Source organism: Oncorhynchus clarkii, chromosome 16, assembly GCF_045791955.1.
Source record: "Oncorhynchus clarkii lewisi isolate Uvic-CL-2024 chromosome 16, UVic_Ocla_1.0, whole genome shotgun sequence".
Taxonomy (NCBI): Eukaryota; Metazoa; Chordata; class Actinopteri; order Salmoniformes; family Salmonidae; genus Oncorhynchus; species Oncorhynchus clarkii.
The window spans coordinates 59,348,002-59,370,663 of NC_092162.1; the positions used below are offsets into that span (position 1 = coordinate 59,348,002).

Sequence of the window (22,662 nt, forward strand, 5' to 3'; positions counted from 1 at the left end):
ATATGGGAATATCATTGTTTAGTTTCTTTGAGATTCAAAGGCTGAGCTACAACCTCCTATTGCCGAGGAAACAAAAACTAGACTTTGCTTGTGAAGTAATCTAATTCTGTCACTATCCATTGATTAAGATATTCACTTTCTGTACAATAGATGTATAAACCCAGACATATTTTTATGGAAACACTTGTGACCTTATCTCGTTTTACACGTTATTACACCAACCTCGTGACAAACTCAAAAACAACTTTATATCGAAGGAGTGACTTTTATATTTATTGGCCTGCACATGCGCAGTTTGGCGTGACGACCGTTAGACCCGATGGCGTGTTTCTGCGCATGAGTTTAGCTAGGCAACGTCGCCATGACATCGACTACAAGCATGATCGGAATATCTATTGGGGAAGCAGTTTCTGCCTGTCTTTGATAAAATTCTGTCGCATGGGTGGAATAAGTTACCCTAACCAGAAGGCTCGTTCGAGGGGAGCACTTTTGTCAAGTCGGTGACGCATTTCAAAGTGTGTTGCATTATGCTTAGAAACATTGTCCAACTTGCGACTACATGATCTTTACAAAAATCATGTGACCAAAGGTCACCACTTTTTGATGAAGTCGCCTTACAGTCGCTGCACTTCTCACCAACTGCACCATGCAGCCATCACCTGCATTGTGGGAGGCAGTATTTGCCAACTAATCATTAGGTTGTCAGGAATCACCTTTGATGCAATTCTAAAGCTACAAACGAAAGTGATATTTGAGACCTCTCTAACCAATTCATTGTACACACATTATGTTTTCAGTTTGTGAGTGTGTGACATGGGGATATAGAACAGTTTGAGACATTTATACAGAAAAACGTTTATAGGCAATTGCAGCTATGTTGATCTGAGCCTTATTGTTGGAAAACCATTACCATGTACGACTTTCGTACACTGATACACCTCCCCGACTTCCACATTGTATCTACAGTCGGCTTCATTAGGCCTACTGCTTGAACACACCCAGATACTTTTTCATCGCCCCAATAGTTAGAGTAAGGACAGTGGAGGCTGCTGGGGGCAGGACGGCTCATAATAATGGCCGGAACGGGGCAAATGGAATTGCATTATACCATTCCGCTCCAGCCATTACCACAAGCCAGTCCTGCTCAATTAAGGTGCAACAACATCCTATGAGTAAGGATCACTGAGGTATAATAAAAACTGAGTCCAAGATGTCCGCTCGTTGTTTTCACCGTAATCTACCCATGTTCGCATAACGAATCACGGACCATCTATATCCGGGTTGCATCCGGTTTATACTGACCAACATGCAAATCGGAACTTGGAAATTTTGACATTTTGACTTGCTTGGTTGTAGTTATACACCTGCCATGTTCAATCAGTTAGCAAGTCGAACATTTCAGAGTTTTCTATTCCGACTATCATATTAACATGGCAACAGGGAGCAGCACCATCAGCAACAATGCCTTCTGGTCGTCATCCAAAAACATGCTGAAAGTGTCTTATTAGGAATTTTCTAATCTGCCTTCTCTATGAGGCCGTGTATTGAAATAGGCTTTAAGGGCAGTGTCAGTACCGAAATAAAACTGTAGGAGCAGTCGAAACTGTGCATCTAAACGAACTCTGGCCCCTTAGTAAGGATTATGGGTGTGATACTAATCTGATCCTAGACCCGTGGTTTAGTCAACCTATCAGAGAAGAGGGCATCAAGAAAATACGGAAGTAAATGTCATCTCACTCCACCTTCTCTGGTCATGTGACTATATAAACCGCAAAACAACACTGGTGATCGAAATATAAGTCTGTAAATAGTTGTCCTGCAAGAAAGAACTTGCTAGCAAGATAAATTGTTTACACTTTACAGGAAATTATAACTGGATCCACACCTGTCTAACAGGCAGGCCGTTTCAATGCATTACAGAGAACCGAAAACGCTGCGGAGATGGACGCGTACGATTTGTTTACAAGTTGCAGAAAGGGCGACATTTCCAGAGTTAGGTAAATGGAGTCTGGAATAGAAATGCGTAGTTCGCAGCAACGGGATGAGGCTATCTAGCTTGTTTAGCTATAAACAAAGACAACCTTGTGGTCAGTAGTAGTGTTACAAATATTTAGCAAATTTGTCAGTGAGCTAACGTTAGTGCCTATGTTAGCATACGCTATGCTATTTGCGTTGGTTTGTTGAAGTCTGGTCCTTTGAAGTCATGCCAGTGGCGATATTGTGTTTGTGTGTTTTGGTATTACTAGGTTCAATTTATGTGCATGAAAGTAGGTTTAGCTAGAAACTATAAATACAACTCTTGTTTATTCTGCGCACATATCTGGCAACTTCCAACCTGGAAACTGTTTTCCAAATTTTAGGTAGGTTGCTTTCCATACTCTTCTCCTATCTATTAGTGAAGAGTGCAATAAAAAAACACTATACCTCTAAAGTGGGCTATATGGTGTTAACGTATGTTAAATCAAACAAGGTAGTTTGTCAGTCTAGAATTTGGAATACAATTAGGATTGTACTGTTTGTATGGAATGCGAACATGTGGAGACCAGCATTAAGATGAAGACCGTTTCTGCCATAACCCGTCTTATTAACTGCCTGTATTGGCCTATTGACCTTCCATTTTCCTGTCAAGGTATCTTGTTGAACAGAGAGACGTGGACCTCAATGTAAGAGACAAATGGGACAGCACCCCGTTGTAAGTACGGAGTTAATATTGTAGAATATAACCTGCACACAATATATTTGACAAGATCATTGTTAAGAATGTAATGTAACTTAACAATGTATTCTTCCACAGGTACTATTCTTGCCTCTGTGGCCATGAGGAGCTCGTCCAGTACCTGTTGGCTAATGGTAAAGCTGGAATTTGCCCCAAGGGTCAAAGCACATTTACATGTTTTAAAAACTGGGGGGGGGGGTCTTGTTACATTGCAGCCTTATTCTAAAATTGATTAAATTGTTTTCCCCCGTCAATCTACACACAATACCCCATAATGATGAAGTGAAAACAGGTTTAGACATTTTTTTTAAATGGATTAAACTGAATATAACATTTACATACGTATTCAGACCCTTTACTCAGTACTTTGAAGCACCTTTAATAGTGATTGCAGCCTCAAGTCTTCTTGGGTATGTCGCTACAACCTTGGCACACCTGTATTTGGGGAGTTTCTACCATTCTTCTCTGTAGATGATCTCAACCTCTGTCAGGTTGGATGGGGAGTGTCGCTGCACAGCCATTAAGGTCTCTCCTGAGATGCTCGATTGGGTTCAAGTCGGGCTCTGGCTGGGCCACTCAAGGACATTGAGACTTGTCCCGAAGCCACTCCTGCATTGTCTTGGCTGTGTGCTTAGGGTCGTTGCCCTGTTGGAAGGTGAACCTTTGCCCCAGTCTGAGGTCCTGAGCACTCTGGAGCAGGTTTTCATCAAGGATCTCTGTACTTTTCTCCGTTCATCTTACCCTCGATCCTGACTAGTCTCCCAGTCCCTGCCGCTGAAAACATCCCCACAGCATGATGCTGCCACCACCATGCTTCACCGTAAAGATGGTGCCAGGTTTTCTCCAGATGTGATGCTTGGCATTAAGGCCAAAGAGTTCAATCTTGGTTTCATCAGACCAGAGAATCTTGTTTCTCATTGTCTGAGAGTCCTTTAGGTGCCTTTTGGCAAAGTCCAAGTGGGCTGTCATGTGTCTTTTACTGAGGAGTGGCTTCCATCTGGTCACTCTACCATAAAGGCATGATTGGTGGAATGCTGCAGCGATGGTTGTCTTCTGGAAGGTTCTCTCAGCTCCACATTGTGTTGTTGGTCACCTCCCTGACCAAGGCCCTTTTTAATTTGATCTTTAACTAGGCAGTCAGTTAAGGACACTTATTTTCATTGACGGCCTAGGAACATTGGGTTAACTGCCTTGTTCAGGGGCAGAATGACATTTGTACCTTATCAGCTCTGGGATTTGATCTTGCAACCTTTCAGTTACTTGTCCAACGCTCTAACCACTAGGCTACCTGCTCCCCTGATTGGGCGGCCAGCTCTAAGAACGGTCTTGGTGGTTCCAAACTGCCACTGTGTTCTTGGGGACCTTCAATGCTGCAGAAATGTTTTGGTACCCTTCCCCACATCTGGTGCCTTGACACAATCCTGTTTAGGCGCTCTACAGACAATTCCTTCAACCTCATGGCTTGGTTTTTGCTCTGACATGCACTGTCTACTGTGGGACCTTATATAGACAGGTGTGCCTTTCCAAATCATGTCCAATCAATTGAATTTACCGGTGGACTCCAATCAAGTTCTAGGAACATCTCAAGGATGATCAAGGGAAACAGGTGCACCCGAGCTCGATCTCATAGCAAACAGTTAGAATACTTATGTAAATAAGGTATTTCATTTTTTTTTTTTTTATACATTTGCATAAAAAATTAAATCTGTTTTTCGCTTTGTCATTATGGGGTATTATGTGTAGAGTGATGAGGAAAAACAATTATTTAATCTAATTTAAAATAAGGCTGTAAAGTAAGAACATTTGAAAAAGTCAAGGGTTCTGAATGCTTTCCAAATGCACCGTTAACCTATATGCAATTAATTGTGTCTTGGAGGTGACCTGTACACTGTTCCATTTGGGCTTTCAGGAGCAAAGTGTGAAGCCAACACATTTGATGGAGAGCGATGCATGTATGGGTCTCTGAGTGACTCCATCCGACGTCTCCTAAAAGAGTACAAGTGCATCACAGCCCAAGCCATGCAGAGGGACTATTATGACCACTTCCTTCTCACGTAAGGCGCTGTAACGCTACAATGCATCTTAACTGCATCATAATGTTTTATAGCTGTTAGCTTTGTGTTTTCCTCATTTGGTGTTGCCTGTACTTCTGTTTGTCTGCTTATATTATACAGAAGCAGTGAAACTCTAACATCAACACTCATCAGCCCTGCTTTCTCCCTGTCCTCCCCTTCTGTCTGTGCTGTCTGTATCTAGGTTACTGGAGCAGGGCCAGTATAGTGACGTCAAGTTCCTGGTTCACGGTGAGACATTTCAGGCTCACCGCTGTGTGCTGAGCGCTCGCTCAGAGTACTTCACAGCCATGTTTGAAACCAAATGGAAAGGAAAGAACTTGATCCCGCTCAAACACCCTTTGGTAGGTGTTGTGTTACACCACCTCTTTCAGATAGGCATGACTGCAATACGTTGGATTGGAGGGGGGGGTGTAGCAGCTATATTTGAGGTTATTGATAGAAAATGTGTTTACTTTACTTTATAATATGCTATTTACCTTGTTATTGTGTTAGGAGTCATTACAACAAGCACAATTGCAAACCATTTAATACAGGGATTATATGAAGGATGTACTAAAAATATTGTTTCAGTAAGAATTTCTGTGGAAACAAACTCAATCAGGGCTGTATGCATAAATGCTACCAAAACATTCACTGGGCCAAAAGGGAATATAAAGTAACAGTGTAAACACAGTAAAAGATCCATATGAATTAAGAAGAAAAAATGTTTCACCCTGTTTCAGATCAATCCAGCAGCCTTTGGTGCCATCCTGCAGTATTTTTACACTGGTGGGTTTCTCTTGGTTGAGGTGTATAACTAGATGTATGAATGCAGAATTAGGCTAAGATCACAAATTAACATAATGGAAGTTGAAATATCAGACATGTTGACATTTTAATTAAGATTAGGCAAACGTGCACTATGTAAAATGGCATTTTGCATTCAAAGATGTCTAAGAATGTCATAGTCATCCCAGTGATTGTAAAGGATGCCTGATTGATTGATGACTGATATGTATGTTTCGATCCAGTCAGAAGATTAGGGTATTTTCAGTCTTTCTTTAAAGAGGTGATGATATGGCATCCATAAAGTCTAACATAACTGCATCATAAAGAGCCAGGATACACTGTCTTTCAAAGTTGTGTAGCCTGCATTTAGTGTTACAAAGCTATGAGCTAACCGGCTTTCGCTTCCAGGTCGTATGGACATTGATGTGAGCCACGTGGAGGACTGCAAGCGGCTGGCCAAACAGTGCAAAATGGGCGACCTTATTGATGAGTTGGAGAGCAAGTGTAAACAGGTGTATGAGTTTGGTACGCTCCCGCTTCTTAAATCTCCTGAAATTAGGTCTACACGTTTACATTGTTACATGGTGTCTCACCTGTCTCTCTGTCTGCCTCCATGCATAGTCTCCAATAAACCAGGGACCTGTGTAAAGGTTCTGACCCTGGAGCCTCACAGCTGTCAGCATCAGGAGGAGATGGCTCAACTGGCAGACTGTGCCCTCCCTGCTGAGCTAAAAGTAAGAACATTACAAACTAGCCTGGTCCCACATCGTTTGGGATTTAGCCAACTCTTCTAACTATCATTGTTAGCATGGCAAGAATAGTCCGAGGCGTTGGCTAAAGCACATGCCAAACAGATGTGGGACCAGCTAATTTTGTTCATAATAAGTGAATTGTCAAGGATTTTTGTCATTTTGTTTTGTTTTTCTGTAGGTGGGATTTGGCGAGCTTCCATTTGACAGAACTGACAACTTCCCTAGCTACCCTGACATTTGCTTCAGGGTTGAAGGTTATGACTTCCTGTGTCATAAGGTGTGCTCCACATACCTCTAACAAAGTACAAAGATATATGAGTTAATCGTCAGGCTATGATTTTGGAATTAGTCATTATTTATGCATCTCCTCAGTTAATTATTATGGGCTAAAAAGTTGTCTTTATCCCCTCTGGACAGGCGTTTTTCTGTGGACGCAGTGACTATTTTAAAGCGCTGCTGCAGGACCACTTCAGTGAGGGAGAGATGATGCAGTCCCAGCCCAGCACCCCAGTCCTCACCATCCACAACATCTCCCACGAGATCTTTATCCGTCTCCTCTATTACGTCTACAGCGACGACACGGAGGTCAGTTCAGACAGAATTCCTGCAGTGATGATATTTCTATGAACTCACCAGAGTCTTGTCTTTCTCTCCTAATGTATTCTACTACTCTCTCTGCCTGGGTCCAGCTGTCCCCAGAGAATGTGTTTGATGTGCTGTGTGTGGCTGATATGTACCTGCTCCCCGGGCTGAAGCGTCTGTGTGGTAAGACGCTGGCCAAGATGCTGTGTGAGGATAACGTGTTGCACATGTGGAAGACATCTAAGCTCTTCAGACTGTCTCGTCTGGAGGACCAGTGCACGGAGTACATGGCTAAGATCATAGAGAGGGTGAGTGTCTGTCATTCTAGGCTGTGCAAGGATGGTCGTTGCTGTGTCCCATCTGACCTCTTCCCCTCTCCTCAACAGCTGGTAGAGAAGCCTGAGTTTGCTGACATGATCAAGGAGGATGCTGGGGCGGTGGAGGACCGACACGAGACTGACTCCATCCCTCTGGTGGACGACATCCGCTTCCACATCACCAGCAACGTTCAGACCTTCAGTGCCATTGAGGAGGCCAACGTGAAGCTGGACGCCCTGGATCAGCTGCTCTCCACCATCGGTCTGGAATGCTAATGAGAAGGTGTGGTGGTGTGTTAGGGCTAGTACTGGCTAAGCTAGCTGCTAGCCAGAACCAGTGGCAAGAAGGACTTGTATTGGACTGTTGAAGGGTATTGGGGGAGACATTAAATAGCTTTCACATTATACACACAAAAAGAGTGTTTATTTCACCAGCAATGGCTTCAAATAGTTTAAATGCTTCTGGGCCAGACCAGGTGGTGGGCAAAGCACCTTTTTGTGAATAATGTGAAAGCTGATAATGCAACAATTTGTGTATTGGGTACATTCTAGTATTGACCTGGAATGTCAAAGACCGAAGTATGTAGGGACTGGAGGCGTCAAGTTGCTATTGAGTATCTAGACAAGGATAGGGTTGCTGAAGAAGTTGAGGATGATGTTGCATTGGAATGAATGAAACACACAGATACAGAAGCCCATGTGATGAGGATGAAGAGTGAGGAATGGAGTGTGGACTCTGATTGTAATATATATATACTTTCGTTTGCGGTTTTATTTTGAAGTAATGTATTTTTCTTGGAACAAAACAGTTGGGGAATGACAAGTCATCTGACCACAAACATAGTAGACCCAATATCACAGAAGATATTACAGTATGTCGGCTTAGAAATGTAGCTATTAAAGAACCTTTGCATTTGTGTGAAAAATACCCAATTATGAAAATCTCTTTTTAAACAAAGAGACTCAGAGAAAGAGCAAATATTTTACTCGTGTGATGAATTAGAATAGAATAGAATTCTGAATGACAGCAAATGTTTCCCCTAACATGGACATCACTCCTATTTTTACTTTCAAATTTTCCTGACTGGTATGAATTTGTTAAACTATGTTTTAGCGGCTTGCTTTTCTTAAGAGGCAAGACATTTTGATTATTTTTCACCTTGCGCTAGTATATTGTAGGCCTAAATGCATGCTGATTACTCTTGTTGTGTATGCATGATTTATCTTTATAGAATGTAGCTTTTTATTTAGGTGTTAGGAGAGAGGAAACCATAGCTAGTTACATGGCTATGTTAAATATTGTTTAAATCCAAAAAAGAATGAAAAGAAATTCAGCCTCCTATGTCGCATATGACAGACAATGTATTGAAACGTTTTACTGTTAATCATGAGTAAAGTAAATAATTTGTTTTTCTGATTTAGTTCTGAAAAAATTATGGCTGGAGTCAAGTAAAGACCCAATAAGAGATAATTGACTAAATGTAAGTGTTTTTTATTTTTAGTTGGCAATAATTTAGAGAACTTATGACACTTGTAATCTACTCGATTTGATAACTAGGTATTGAATCCTGTCAGTCACATTCATGCAGCAAATGCATTTAGCCTCAATTTGCATGCAGTGTGGGGAAACCACAGTAAGAAGGAAATGAGTATTTTCACATACAGCAGTCACAATGATCCTCATTTCCTTAAAGCATACTTGCATGTACATGGACAAGCAGACAGACAACTAACCACAAGCAATACAGTGCAATTTTGATGTATTTATTTTGAACTCAATCTAAGTCCCAATATCTCTTATCTTTAACTATGACATTCCACTGCTATGCATATCACTTTCAAAATACAAATGTATTTTTCATTGTCAACATTACCACATATACTACTGGATAAGCATAGGATTGTGCTGTAAATAACATTAACACCTGTACATGCTGAACAGACAAATACATGTTATTTGTTTGTGAAGCTTGTGTGATTTAAGTTTCTTATGCGGGCTGTTCTTTAAGAGGATAACACACGCTATAGTTAGTAATGATTTCCCATTATATGCACAAAGTAGGATCAATCATTTAGCCAGTCCGCTTTGATAAATATGTAAGGGATAATCAACGAGGGGCTGTGCCTTCTCTGGAAAAGAATGAACAAAGTGGAAGGTGTGCAGCTGAGTTGCATTATTTTCCAGAGAACGCATAGAGCCCCGAGTTGATTATCCATTTTATATCATGGCTATAATTTACCGCTAGAAATGTGTTCAACATCCACTTAGATAGCTATGCAGTTTACTAGCTAGTGACGGTAGTTGCCTTGGTAACCAAACAAACGTGCTAGTTTAACCAAACCATCAGTCGTAGTTTGCTATTATGAAAGTCGAATTCTACAATGCCAATGATGTTTTCAATTCGAATTTTGCTTTCAAAAGCAGCTCAAACATAGCACATGTAAGAATGAACTATAGCCATTGAATTATACCGTGCAAATATACCATGCGTTATAGGGAAATAATGCATGTTCTAGAATGCCCTTCAAGTTAATCCAAAACAAGTATTCAACAATGCCATGGTATAATTAACCAATAAAGCCCGAGGGGGTGTGGTGTGTGACCAATATACCACGGTTTAGGGCTGTTCTTATGCATGATGCAACAAGGAGTGCCTGGATACAGCCTTTAGCTGTGGTATATTGGCCATATACCACAAATCCCTGGGGTGACTTGTTGCTATTATAAACTGGTTACAAATGTAATTAGAACAGTGAAAATAAATGTTTTGTCATACCAGTGGTTTACGGTCTGATATACCACGGCTTTCAGCCAATCAGCATTCACAGCTCGAACCACCCGGTTTACAATTGGATATAACTTGTTTTCTCTGGATGTTGAAGTGATTGTGTGTGGTAGTAGGATGGTCCATGACAGTGCTTCCAATTTTATTTGATTTTTTTACTCCTGTATTTAGCTTATATTTGAAACAAATGTTTTACCATTGTCACATTGTTAGCAAAATTGACTCCACATACTTTTTATTTTAAGTGAAATAATATATTATGTACAAAGCTGTCAGTACAATAAAAAGTGAAGAAAAAATGCATTTCCATTGGTGTTTTTGTTCTTTTTTACTTGTACATATTATTAAACACATTTTCCTTAAAGTCCAAAGATCTGGCCCGCAGGTGATTTAAAAAAAATGTTAGACATACAGTACATTCGAAAAGTATTCAGACCCCTTGACGTTTTCCACATTTTGTTATGTTACAGCCTTATTCTAAAACTGATTAAATTAAATATTTTCCTCAATCTACACACAATACCTCATGAGGACAAAGCAAAAAAAGGTTTTTAGACATTTTTGCGAATGTATAAAACATGTAAAACGTACCTTTTATTTACTTAAGTATTCAAACTCTTCGCTATGAGACACAAAATTGAGCTCATGTGCATCCTGTTTCCATTAATCATCCTTGATGTTTCTACAACCTGATTGGAGTCCACCTGTGGTAAATGTAAGTAATTGGACATGATTTGGAAAGGCACACACTTGTCCATATAAAGGTCCCACAGTTGACAGTGCATATCAGAGTAAAAACCAAGCCATAAGGTCGAAGGATTTGTCCGTAGAACTCCACAACAGCATTGTGTTGAGGCACATATCTGGGGAAGGGTACCAAAAAATGTCTGCAGCATTGAAGGTTCCCAAGAACACAGTTGCCTCTGATTCTTAATTGGAAGAAGTTTGGAACCACCAAGAAAGATCCTTCCTAGAGCTGGCCACCCAGCCAAACTGCTCAATCGGGGGAGAAGCGCCTTGGTCAGGCAGGTGACCAAGAACCTGATGGTCACTCTGACAGAGCTCCAGAGATCCTCTGTGGAGATGAGAGAACCATCCAGAAGGATAACCATCTCTGCAGCACTCCACCAATCAGGCCTTTATGGTAGAGTGGCCAAACGGAAGCCACGCCCCTGGGAAAGGCATATGGAGTTTGCAAAAGGGCACATAAAAGACTTTCAGACCATAAGGAACAAGACTCTCTGGTCTGATGAAACCAACATGGAAGAATGCCAAGCATCACATCTGGAGGAAACGTGGCACCATCTCTACGGTGAAGCATGGTGACAGCATCATGCTGTGAGGATGTTTTTCAGCGGCAGGGAATGGGAGACTAGTCAGGATGGAGAGAAAGATGAACGGGGAAAAGTACAAAGGGATCCTTGATGAAAACCTGCTTCAGACCGCTCAGGAACTCAGGCTGGGGTGAAGGTTCACCTTCCAACAGGACAACGTAGGAGTGGCTTCGGGACAAGTCTCTGAATGTCCTTGAGTGACCCGAACTTGAACCCGCTTCAACATTTCTGGAGAGACCTGAAAATAGCTGTGCAGCGACGCTCCCATCCAACCTGACAGAGCTTGAGAGGACCTGCAGAGATGATTGGGGGAAGCAGGTGTGCGAAGCTTGTAGGTTCATACCCAAGAAGACTCGGCTGTAATCCCTACCAAAGGTGCTTCAACAAAGTACTGAGTAAAGGGTCTGAATGCTTATGTAAATGTGATATTTCGGTTTTTGTAATAAATTAGCAACATTTTTAATTTGGGAAATCTCTTCTAAAGTATTCCCATGTATAATAGAGAGATGTGATTATAAACAAATATAAGAAAGGTTTTTAAATTATTGTTTTAGTGAAATATTATACCTGTTTGTGCTTTTTTGCAGTCAATTTGAAGTCTACAAATGATTTGTAATAATGTTTTGGCTGCCTGACCATCTGCTCAAGAAAAGGTTGGCCCCCTGCTGAATCTATTAGTTGATTATCCCTGTTCTTGAAGATAGAGAATGAAGTGGAATATGAAGTCCTGGTCTGTCAATACTTTCCAACACCCTCAAGGTGGTGCCCTTTCTTCATTCCTTTCTTCTCAGTTGCTCATCAGAGATGGAGCCTTTAGGATAGAAGAGTTGTTTGTCAATTGCCAAGACATATTTTTTGGGGGAGGAAAACAGTAATTTAGGGTAAACATACTGATCTAGCATCCTCATACAATAATGCAAACCATTTATCTTGTTACCAAGGCTCTATACTCCTGGCAATGTTTTCTCTCTTGGTGTACAGCCAGGGACTCTCATAGGGTTCTCTGTCTCCAACCCTCATTTTAATCCCAGTTTATCAGAAGCCCACAAAGGTGCGGAGAAGGTCAGGGGAAAGAGGGATGGTTGTGTGTGTGGTGGCATACCAAGGCCACTGTACCCCCTTCCCCCATTGTGTTTTGTGTGTGTGTGTGTGTGTGTGTTCACAAACAGATTGCCCTTGCCTGCAAGTCTCCAGTGTTCTGCCTCCCTTTGTGCATAATCATTCTCATTTGAAAGGGATGCAGAGCTATATGTCACCTTAATGGAGCTCAGTGGTGGCAAAGGTTTTCAGTGGTGGCAGACAGAATAGGCCAAAGCGCAACAGGGAATAAGTTGTGGGCAAAGCTGTTGTAAAAGCATGTTGAAGTGGGGTTCAACCTAAAACTCAACCCATTAGCCAACAAAACCCTTGGCTGGGTTCCCACACATATTGAAAAGACAAAATAAACAATAATTTGTTACTACCCCAGTGAGTTGTCTTCACAGAGGTTTTATAGTTGTTCCTTAGCAACTCAGGGGTTCTGGGTTTAGAGGTGATGGGAAAGTTCCCCTTCGGAGACTTTTAGACTATAATACTCTGTGACAAGTGAATGTTAACAAGGCTTAAGTGTACCGGGATTGCATAATGCTTTTGTTGTACGTATCAGCAAATTACATGACTCAACCTCATGTATAGATCACAGTTACGCATACTGTTGCCCTGTGCAGCGCTCAACTTTCACCCATAGTCTCTCATGTTAATAATCAAGTGGTGAATTATCTCTTGTGTGTCATTTTGTGATGTGCCATTTGAAACCTTTGGTTTGTCGTTTTCTTTCTGAGAATAAGGAGGATCCTCGTACTGTAGTTTTCTTCAGGGGCTCTCATTTTCAGCAGGATTGAAACAATTGCCATGGCAACAGGAAGAGAGAATGGGATGTCTGAAGGAGCAAGAACACAGGGACCTCAACAAAATGTCTGCATCATTGCCCTGATATTTCTTATTATAAAGATGATTACTTCTGTACAAATTCTCAGTTATACCAGCATATGTTCAATCCAGTGTACTTCATGCCATTTATCATAACAACAAATCATATCATTGATAAACCCAAACTGGAATATGTTCCGGGATTCTTCCGATGGCATTGAGGAGTACAGTCACTGGCTTCATCAATAAGTGCATTGATGACGTCGTCCCCACAGTCACTGTACGTACATACCCTAACCAGAAGCCATAGATTACAGGCAACATCCTCAGTGAGCTAAAGGGTAGAGCTGCCGCTTTCAAGGAGCGGGACTCTAACCCGGAAGCTTATAAGAAATCCCCTATACTCTCCGACGAACCATCAAACAGGCAAAGTGTCAATACAGGACTAAGATCGAATCGTATTTCACCGGCTCCGACAATCGTCAGATGTGGCAGGGCTTGCAAATTATTACACACTACAAGGGAAGCCCATCCGCGAGTTGCCCAGTGACACGAGCCTCCCAGATGATCTAAATTACTTCTATGCTCGCTTCAAGGCAGGTAACACTGAAACATGCATGAGAGCATCAGCTGTTCCGGAGGACTGTCAATACAGTCACATACGCAGGATTGTAGTACACAAAGTGATTATGTCAAACAAACCGACCATCTGGATGAGCGTTTCAGACAGCGGGGTTACCCGGAGGAATGGCTGCATGACGCAAGGGAATATTATACAATTATTACCCAGGATGACAGCCTCACGCCCAAACCTCCCCGCCCTCCTGACCAACGCATTCAATGCATCCTTCAGTACTCCCCACTTGGTAAACAGTTCAAGCACATCATTAAAAAACACTGTTACATCTTGAGTACTGATCCACAACTGGAAAAGACACTTAAAGAACCCCCATGGGTAGTCTTCAGACGCGCCCCCAGCATCAGTCAAATGGTGGTGAGGTCTGATCTTCCACCAGTGCCACGCAGTATCTTTCTAGACAATGTGCCGGACGGTAACTATAGATGTGGCGGATGCACCCAGTAACTTCACAAACAAAATCACAATGTTCAATCACCCTATTACGGGCAAGGCCATTAAGATTAAGGGCATCATTATATGTTCCACAAAAAAAAAGTTATACAGTGCCTTGCGAAAGTATTCGGCCCCCTTGAACTTTGCGACCTTTTGCCACATTTCAGGCTTCAAACATAAAGATATAAAACTGTATTTTTTTGTGAAGAATCAACAACAAGTGGGACACAATCATGAAGTGGAACGACATTTATTGGATATTTCAAACTTTTTTAACAAATCAAAAACTGAAAAATTGGGCGTGCAAAATTATTCAGCCCCTTTACTTTCAGTGCAGCAAACTCTCTCCAGAAGTTCAGTGAGGATCTCTGAATGATCCAATGTTGACCTAAATGACTAATGATGATAAATACAATCCACCTGTGTGTAATCAAGTCTCCGTATAAATGCACCTGCACTGTGATAGTCTCAGAGGTCCGTTAAAAGCGCAGAGAGCATCATGAAGAACAAGGAACACACCAGGCAGGTCCGAGATACTGTTGTGAAGAAGTTTAAAGCCGGATTTGGATACAAAAAGATTTCCCAAGCTTTAAACATCCCAAGGAGCACTGTGCAAGCGATAATATTGAAATGGAAGGAGTATCAGACCACTGCAAATCTACCAAGACCTGGCCGTCCCTCTAAACTTTCAGCTCATACAAGGAGAAGACTGATCAGAGATGCAGCCAAAAGGCCCATGATCACTCTGGATGAACTGCAGAGATCTACAGCTGAGGTGGGAGACTCTGTCCATAGGACAACAATCAGTCGTATATTGCACAAATCTGGCCATTATGGAAGAGTGGCAAGAAGAAAGCCATTTCTTAAAGATATCCATAAAAAGTGTTGTTTAAAGTTTGCCACAAGCCACCTGGGAGACACACCAAACATGTGGAAGAAGGTGCTCTGGTCAGATGAAACCAAAATTGAACTTTTTGGCAACAATGCAAAACATTATGTTTGGCGTAAAAGCAACACAGCTCATCACCCTGAACACACCATCCCCACTGTCAAACATGGTGGTGGCAGCATCATGGTTTGGGCCTGCTTTTCTTCAGCAGGGACAGGGAAGATGGTTAAAATTGATGGGAAGATGGATGGAGCCAAATACAGGACCATTCTGGAAGAAAACCTGATGGAGTCTGCAAAAGACCTGAGACTGGGACGGAGATTTGTCTTCCAACAAGACAATGATCCAAAACATAAAGCAAAATCTACAATGGAATGGTTCAAAAATAAACATATCCAGGTGTTAGAATGGCCAAGTCAAAGTCCAGACCTGAATCCAATCGAGAATCTGTGGAAAGAACTGAAAACTGCTGTTCACAAATGCTCTCCATCCAACCTCACTGAGCTCGAGCTGTTTTGCAAGGAGGAATGGGAAAAAAATTCAGTCTCTCGATGTGCAAAACTGATAGAGACATACCCCAAGCGACTTACAGCTGTAATCGCAGCAAAAGGTGGTGCTACAAAGTATTAACTTAAGGGGGCTGAATAATTTTGCACGCCCAATTTTTCAGTTTTTGATTTGTTAAAAAAGTTTGAAATATCCAATAAATGTCGTTCCACTTCATGATTGTGTCCCACTTGTTGTTGATTCTTCACAAAAAAATACAGTTTTATATCTTTATGTTTGAAGCCTGAAATGTGGCAAAAGGTCGCAAAGTTCAAGGGGGCCGAATACTTTCGCAAGGCACTGTATACCTTATCAAGTGTATTTGTGGTCTATGCTATGTAGGAAAAACAAAATTAGCTCTAAAAACAAGGATAGAACACAGGAGTAATATCAGGACCCTTGACCAGAGAAGCCCTGTGGCTGCGCATTTTATGGAGGCTTGTCACAACATTAGCTCTTTGAGATACATTTGCATCGAACATGTTAAGACTCCTAGGAGATACTGATGATCTATTATTGAGAAGAGAATTGTCTGATCAGGCCTGATCACTGACAACAACGAGACAGCCTACAGGGAGGAGGTGAGAGACCTGTCCGTGTGGTGCAAGGACTACAACCTCTCCCTCCACCTGATCAAGACAAAGGAGATGATTGTGAACTACAGGAAAAAGAGGACCGAACACACCCCCAATCTCATCTACGGGACTGCAGTGGAGCAGGTTGAGAGCTTCCAGTTCCTTGGTCTCCACATCACCAACAAACTAATATGGTCCAAGCACACCATAACAGTCGTGAAGCAGGCAAGTCAAAACCTATTCCCCCTCAGGAGACTGAAAATATTTGGCATGGGTCCTCAGATCCGCAAAAGGTTCTACAGCTGCACCATCGAGAGCATGGTATGGCAACTGCTCTGCCTCCGACATGACTGGGGCCAAGCTTCCTGCCATCCAGGATCTCTATACCAGGCGGTGTCAGAGGAAGACCCTAAAAATTGTCAAAGACTCCAGCCACCCTAGTCATACTGTTCTCTCTGCTACCGCACGGCAAGCTGTACCGGAGAGCCAAATCTAGGTCCAAGAGGCTTCTAAACAGCTTCTACCCCCAAGCCATAAGACTCCTGAACGTCTATTCGTACCCCCCCCCCCCTTCTTTTAGCTGCTGCTACTCTCTGTTTATAATCTATACATAGTCACTTTAATAACTCTACCAACATGTACATATTACCTCAATTACCTCGATTAACCAGTGCCCCCACACATTGACTCTTTACAGGGTACCCCCTGTATATAGCCTCACTATTGTTATTTTACTGCTGCTCTTTATATATTTGTTACTTTTATTTCTTTTTTTGTAGGTGTTTTTCTTAAAACTGCATTGTTGGTTAATGGCTTGTAAGTAAGCAGTTCACTGTCAGGTGTTGTATTCGGCGCATGTGACAAATACAATTTGATTTGATTTGATTTTGACACGATTATGCAACAGGATTTACACTATATTAAAGTAATATTTTTTAAATGATTTTTTACCACAATTTGTAATCTTAAAAAAAGCAGGACAACAAGACAATCGTTCCTAAGTAACATCTGACCACAGCCTTGACCCTGCTCTAAAGTCATTGTGTTTTTTTTCTAAACAACAGAATTTAGTTTTCCTCAGTGTGGTCATGAATCATGTTGTCCAATTAGAGAAGCAACTGATGCTCTGTCCTCGTGCATCTCCTCCACTGTCTTAAAGGCCGTTGTTTGCAAGGACAATTTCCACAGTTTTTATGCCCAAAAAACAGGAATAAAAAAGAAAGAACAGAGAGGAACCAAGCAGAGGAGAAGATGAGGATTTATTGCCTACCATGAAAAGGGAGACATGTCAATTGGTGAAATGGGTTGTTGGTTAGTGACTCACAACCCTGACTCACTCAAGAGTTATCTTTCCCGGAGGGCCCTAGGAGCAGAGGAGAGAGAGCTTGGCTGAACAAGGTTGAGGGACAAACAGTTCCTTTATCTCCTGTTTCTTCATACAATGTTCTGTTTCGCTTTAGAACAGAACAAACTATTGGCCTATAGTGCGCTGCTGAGGTATTAAAGTTGGATGCGGAAGTAAGGTGCGGTGTGTAATACAATAGGCCCACACTTCTTGGCTTCGTGACATTAAGCAAATCAAAATGTATTTGTCATGTGCCGAATACAACAGGTGTAGACTTTATAGTGAAATGCTTACTTACGAGCCCCTTCCCAACAATGCAGAGTTAAAAAGTATATTGTAACACAATAACATAACAATAACTAGGCTATAAACAAGGAGTACCAGTACCAAGTCAGTGTGCAGGGGTACGAGGTAGTTGAGGTAATATGTACATGTAGGTAGGGGTAAAAGTGACTAGGCAATCAGGATAGATAACAGAGTAGCAGAAGCGTATGTGAAGAGTGTGAAAGTGTGTCTGTGTGTGTGTGTTTTTCATCAATATGTGTGTGTGTGTGTGTGTGTGTGTGTGTGTGTGTGTGTGTGTGTGTGTGTGTGTGTGTGTGTGTGTGTGTGTGTGTGTGTGTGTGTGTGTGTGTGTGTGTGTGTGTGAGCGTTTGTAGTGTGTGTGTGTATGTGTGTGTTGAAGTGTCAGTGTAGCATGTGTGAGTGTGTGGGTAGAGTCCAGTGAGTGTACATAGAGCTGGTGCAACAGTGTCAATGCAAACAAAAAGTGGGTCAGTGCACATAGTCTGGGTAGCCATTTGATTAATAACTGTTCAGCAGTCGTATGGCTTTGGGGTTCAGAGTCCTGTTGGGCCCAGACTTGGCGCTCCGGTATTGCTTGCCAATGCTGTAGCAGGGAGAACCGTTTATGACTTGGGTTGCTGGAGTCTTTGACCATTTTTAGGGCCTTCCTCTGACACTGCCTGGTATAGAGGTCCTGGATGGCAGGGAGCTCGGCCCGTATGTTCAGGGCCATACTCAGTACCCTCTATAGCGCCTTACGGTAGAAAGGGAAACAGTTGCCATACCAAGCAGTGATGCAGCCAGTTAAGAGGCTTTCAATGGTGCAGCTGTATAACTTTTTTAGGATCTGAGGGCTCATGGCAAATCTTTACAGCCTCACAACTGTGTTGGTTTGTTTGAACCATGATAGGTCCTTAGTGATGTGGATACAGAGGAACTTGAAGCTCCTGACCCGCTCCACTACAGCCCCGTAGATGTGAAAGGAGAGGTGTGCTCGGCCCTCCATTTCTTGTAGTCCACAATCAGCTCCTTTGTCTTGCTGACAGTGAGGGAGGTTGTTGTCCCGGCACCACACTGCCAGGCCTCTGACATCCTCCCTATATACTGTCTCATCGACATTCTGGGTTAGCCCTATGTGGTTTTGGTTGCAATAACAGAATCTACCCCTTGACAACAGTGCCAGAAAACATTCACTGGTGGAAATTTACTACCGTTCTCTTTCTCTCATGTCTGCAGTCCCTCCTCAGAACAGTACGTGGGAGAAGAGAGATGTGTTTTTTTTAGTTCAGCTACATTTCTTCACTCTTAAGCAATATATACTTTGTGACTTCAGTTGCCATGGCTTGTGTTTGGAGGACATGCAGTGCTGTTCCATACAGTACATAGTGTACCATCTGTCTGCTTTGTGTGCCACGGGACAGCTCTGCTAGTTTTAACATACATGTAACACACAATTAGTTTATATGGAAACTTCAATAGATACCAAACAGATGCACAGTGCTGCCGATGGTCCTGGAGTTAAATATGGTAGGGTTAGTGAAGCAGCAAATGTGTTGGACATGAAAAGCAGACTTCAGAGCATTACGAGTAACACTGCTGTCCCTGTAGCAAATGGCTGGGATACAGCTGTCAATGTGTTTAATCTGAGTACAATTATGTGTTCAGTAAAGACAACATTACAGTATAAACTAGAGTAAAGGACATAAAGAACATCCTGGCCTGTGTTCTTGTCTTGGTGTTTGTCTGTCCTCCCAGGAGACAAAGGGACAGACCGCTGCTGTCACTGCCAATGTCCTAATTTTCTATTAGTTACGGATTACCACCAAAGAGAAAGAGTGGTAAGCCCCCATACTTAGCCAGAGACTGACCTGGAAATCTCTCTCTCTTTCTTTACTCTGTCCCTCACCCTCTCTCTCTTTCTCCCTCTCTCTTTCTTCAGTCTGTCCCTCACCCTCTCGCTCTCCTTCTCTTTTTTTACTGTCCCTCATGTCTCTCCTTTCTCTCTCCCTTTACTCTGTCCCTCTCTGGTTCAGTCTCTGTCTCTCTGTTTGATTACTCTTGCTGTCTATCTCTCACCTATCTCTTGCTCTCTCCCTCTTCCCCTCTCTCTATCATAAATCTGTCTCATCTCGTTCTCTCTTTTATTCAATTCAATTCAAGGGTCTTTATTGGCATGGGAAACACATGTTAACATTGCCAAAGTAAGTGAGGTAGATAATATACAAAAGTGAAATAAACAATAAAAATAAACAGTAAACATTACACTCACAGAAGTTCCAAAATAATAAAATACATTACAAATGTTATATTATGTATATATACAGTGTTGTAACAATGTACAAATGGTTAAAGTACAAAAGGGAAAATAATAAGCATAAATACGGGTTGTATTTACAATGGTGTTTGTTCTTCACTGGTTGACCTTTTCTTGTGGCAACAGGTCACAAATCTTGCTGCTGTGATGGCACACGGTGGTATTTCACCCAGTAGATATGGGAGTTTATCAAAATCGGGTTTGTTTTTGAATTCTTTGTGGGTCTGTGTTATCTGAGGGAAACATGTGTCTCTAATATGGTCATACATTTGGCAGGAGGTTAGGAAGTGCAGCTCAGTTTCCACCTCATGTTGTGGGCAGTGTGCACATAGCCTGTCTTCTCTTGAGAGCCATGTCTGCCTACGGCGGCCTTTCTCAATAGCGAGGCTATGCTCACTGAGTCTGTACACTGAGTCTGTGTCATTCTTCATCTCATCTCATTCTCCTCCAAATCCCTACCTTTATTTGTCTTATTGCTCACACGCAGAGACACACCCTACCCTCCCCCTGGTACCTTAGTGCCACATGAAGGCAGGGGCACTCCTTTTAGGACATTTAATCAGCATTAACACCCATTTGCCTTGAGTTTTAACAGCATGGTGACAACTGATGTCTATGGTTTAGTACTCATGATCAAACCTCCTCTGGGACACCCAGTGCTTGACTTGGGCAGGAGCTCACCGGAGCTGAGTACAGGCACCTCAAATGTTCTATTGCTGTTCCTCTTATAGAATACTAGCTCAAAAGTGTTGTGGAGCTCCTGCACCTAACTGTAAACAGAACCAGCACCCAAAATGAGTACCGGCACCTATTTCAGTCCAAGTCAAGCACTGGTGACACCTGAGATTTGATAGGTACATCTCCCTCTTCAAACAACGTCTGACATTTTGTGAGTAAATTAAGATGCTTAGTGGGCATGGGTCCAGGGATTATATAATAAAGGGTACTGTTTAGACTGTACATGCCCTGACAAAGTTGAGCTAAGCTTTTGCCAAGAGGATCACTATACAAGATTGTGTCCAGAAAGGCGAGGGATTTAGGCCCTGGTGTGGGAGTCCTTTCATGCTCTTCCTTTCCCTTTCCCCAATGTCAAACCATGACCAAGCCCACGCTGAAGCTAAAGATGAGTATAACACGTCATTAACAGTGATTATAGTGCAGGAGGCTTATCTAATAGGAATTCTGTTTATCTCCGTGCTCTGCGTTGAGGCTCCTCTTGGCAGTGTGTGAGAGTCAGATGCTTATACTTCACATGACTTATTAGCCCAAGCAATATGGGATGAAACCTTGCATGCTCAATTAAAGCATTAGCCACCAAAACACAGACGGGGGAAAATTAAAGTGTGTCCTTGACGTATATAAGGGACATCAGGCTCCTCATATTGCAGAACACAACTAGTGCATGCGAGCGACAGTGTATGGTTGTGTGTCTCTGCTAGACATCTCTGTGTATGTTTGTAAGTGTATTTGTATGTCTCTGCTCTCATACGCATGTATAGATATTTGGCTATGGGGCTACATTTTGTGTGTGTGCTGTGTACTGTATGTGCCATTAATGTATGTGTGTGCATTTATGGCTGTGTGTGTGTTTGTGTGTGTGTGTGTGTACATGCTCCCTTTGAAGTGAGTCACAAGGTTGACAGTGGTGGAACAGGCCGGCTGGCTGTGGACAAATACTCAGACAGCAAATCGTCTGCATGTGAGAGAGAAAGAGGATTACACCGTCACCATGTGACCGCCATCAGACAGACCTCTAACAATAGACAGGCTGAGGAGGACCTATCCAGGACAGGAACCTATAGGACCTTGCTGGTAAACACATCCATGGAAAATCACTGGAAAACATCCCTCCGTACACTACCGTCACAGTCAGATAAGGTCTTGTTTTGCAAAGATTTGGATTAGAAAGTGCTTGTTGTCATCAGTTAACCCAATCAGTCCCGAGACCCCAGCAGAAAGCGGCTTTTCATTTATCAGATTTTTTTTTATTTGCATGTCCAGCCTTTATATTTAGTTTTACAATTAAGTATTTTACAATTTTCCTTTCAGGACAACCAGGGATAAAAGTAGAACACATAACAATTTGACATAAACAGTTGCATTCCTGAGTTTCATTGGTTAAATATCAATAAAAGAATAAGGTCAGCCAAAGCAAAAACCTGATCAAAATGAATTCATATGAATTTCATTTATTTATTTTATTTCACCTTTATTTTACCAGGTAGGCCAGTTGAGAGCAAGTTCTCATTTACAACTGCGACCTGGCCAAGATAAAGCAAAGCAGTGCGACACAAACAACAACACAGAGTTACACATGGAATAAACAAACGTAATAGAAAAGTCTATATACAGTGTGTGCAAATTAAGAAAGATTAGGGAGGTAAGGCAATAAATAGGC

At 42.1% G+C, this 22,662-nt stretch overlaps 1 protein-coding gene across 1 annotated transcript; it reads left to right on the top strand.

Annotated features, from left to right (window-relative positions):
* Positions 1–1,740: 1,740 nt before the first annotated feature.
* Positions 1,741–10,299, top strand: LOC139368844 (ankyrin repeat and BTB (POZ) domain containing 1). Its single transcript, XM_071108254.1, has 13 exons — positions 1,741–1,997; positions 2,630–2,692; positions 2,795–2,850; positions 4,626–4,770; positions 4,973–5,132; positions 5,514–5,559; positions 5,968–6,084; positions 6,181–6,293; positions 6,490–6,588; positions 6,729–6,896; positions 7,001–7,201; positions 7,280–7,493; positions 8,633–10,299. Exons 1-12 carry the CDS (start codon positions 1,942–1,944, stop codon positions 7,484–7,486), a joined length of 1,431 nt encoding a protein of 476 aa, XP_070964355.1. The 5' UTR covers positions 1,741–1,941; the 3' UTR covers positions 7,487–7,493; positions 8,633–10,299.
* Positions 10,300–22,662: the final 12,363 nt, after the last annotated feature.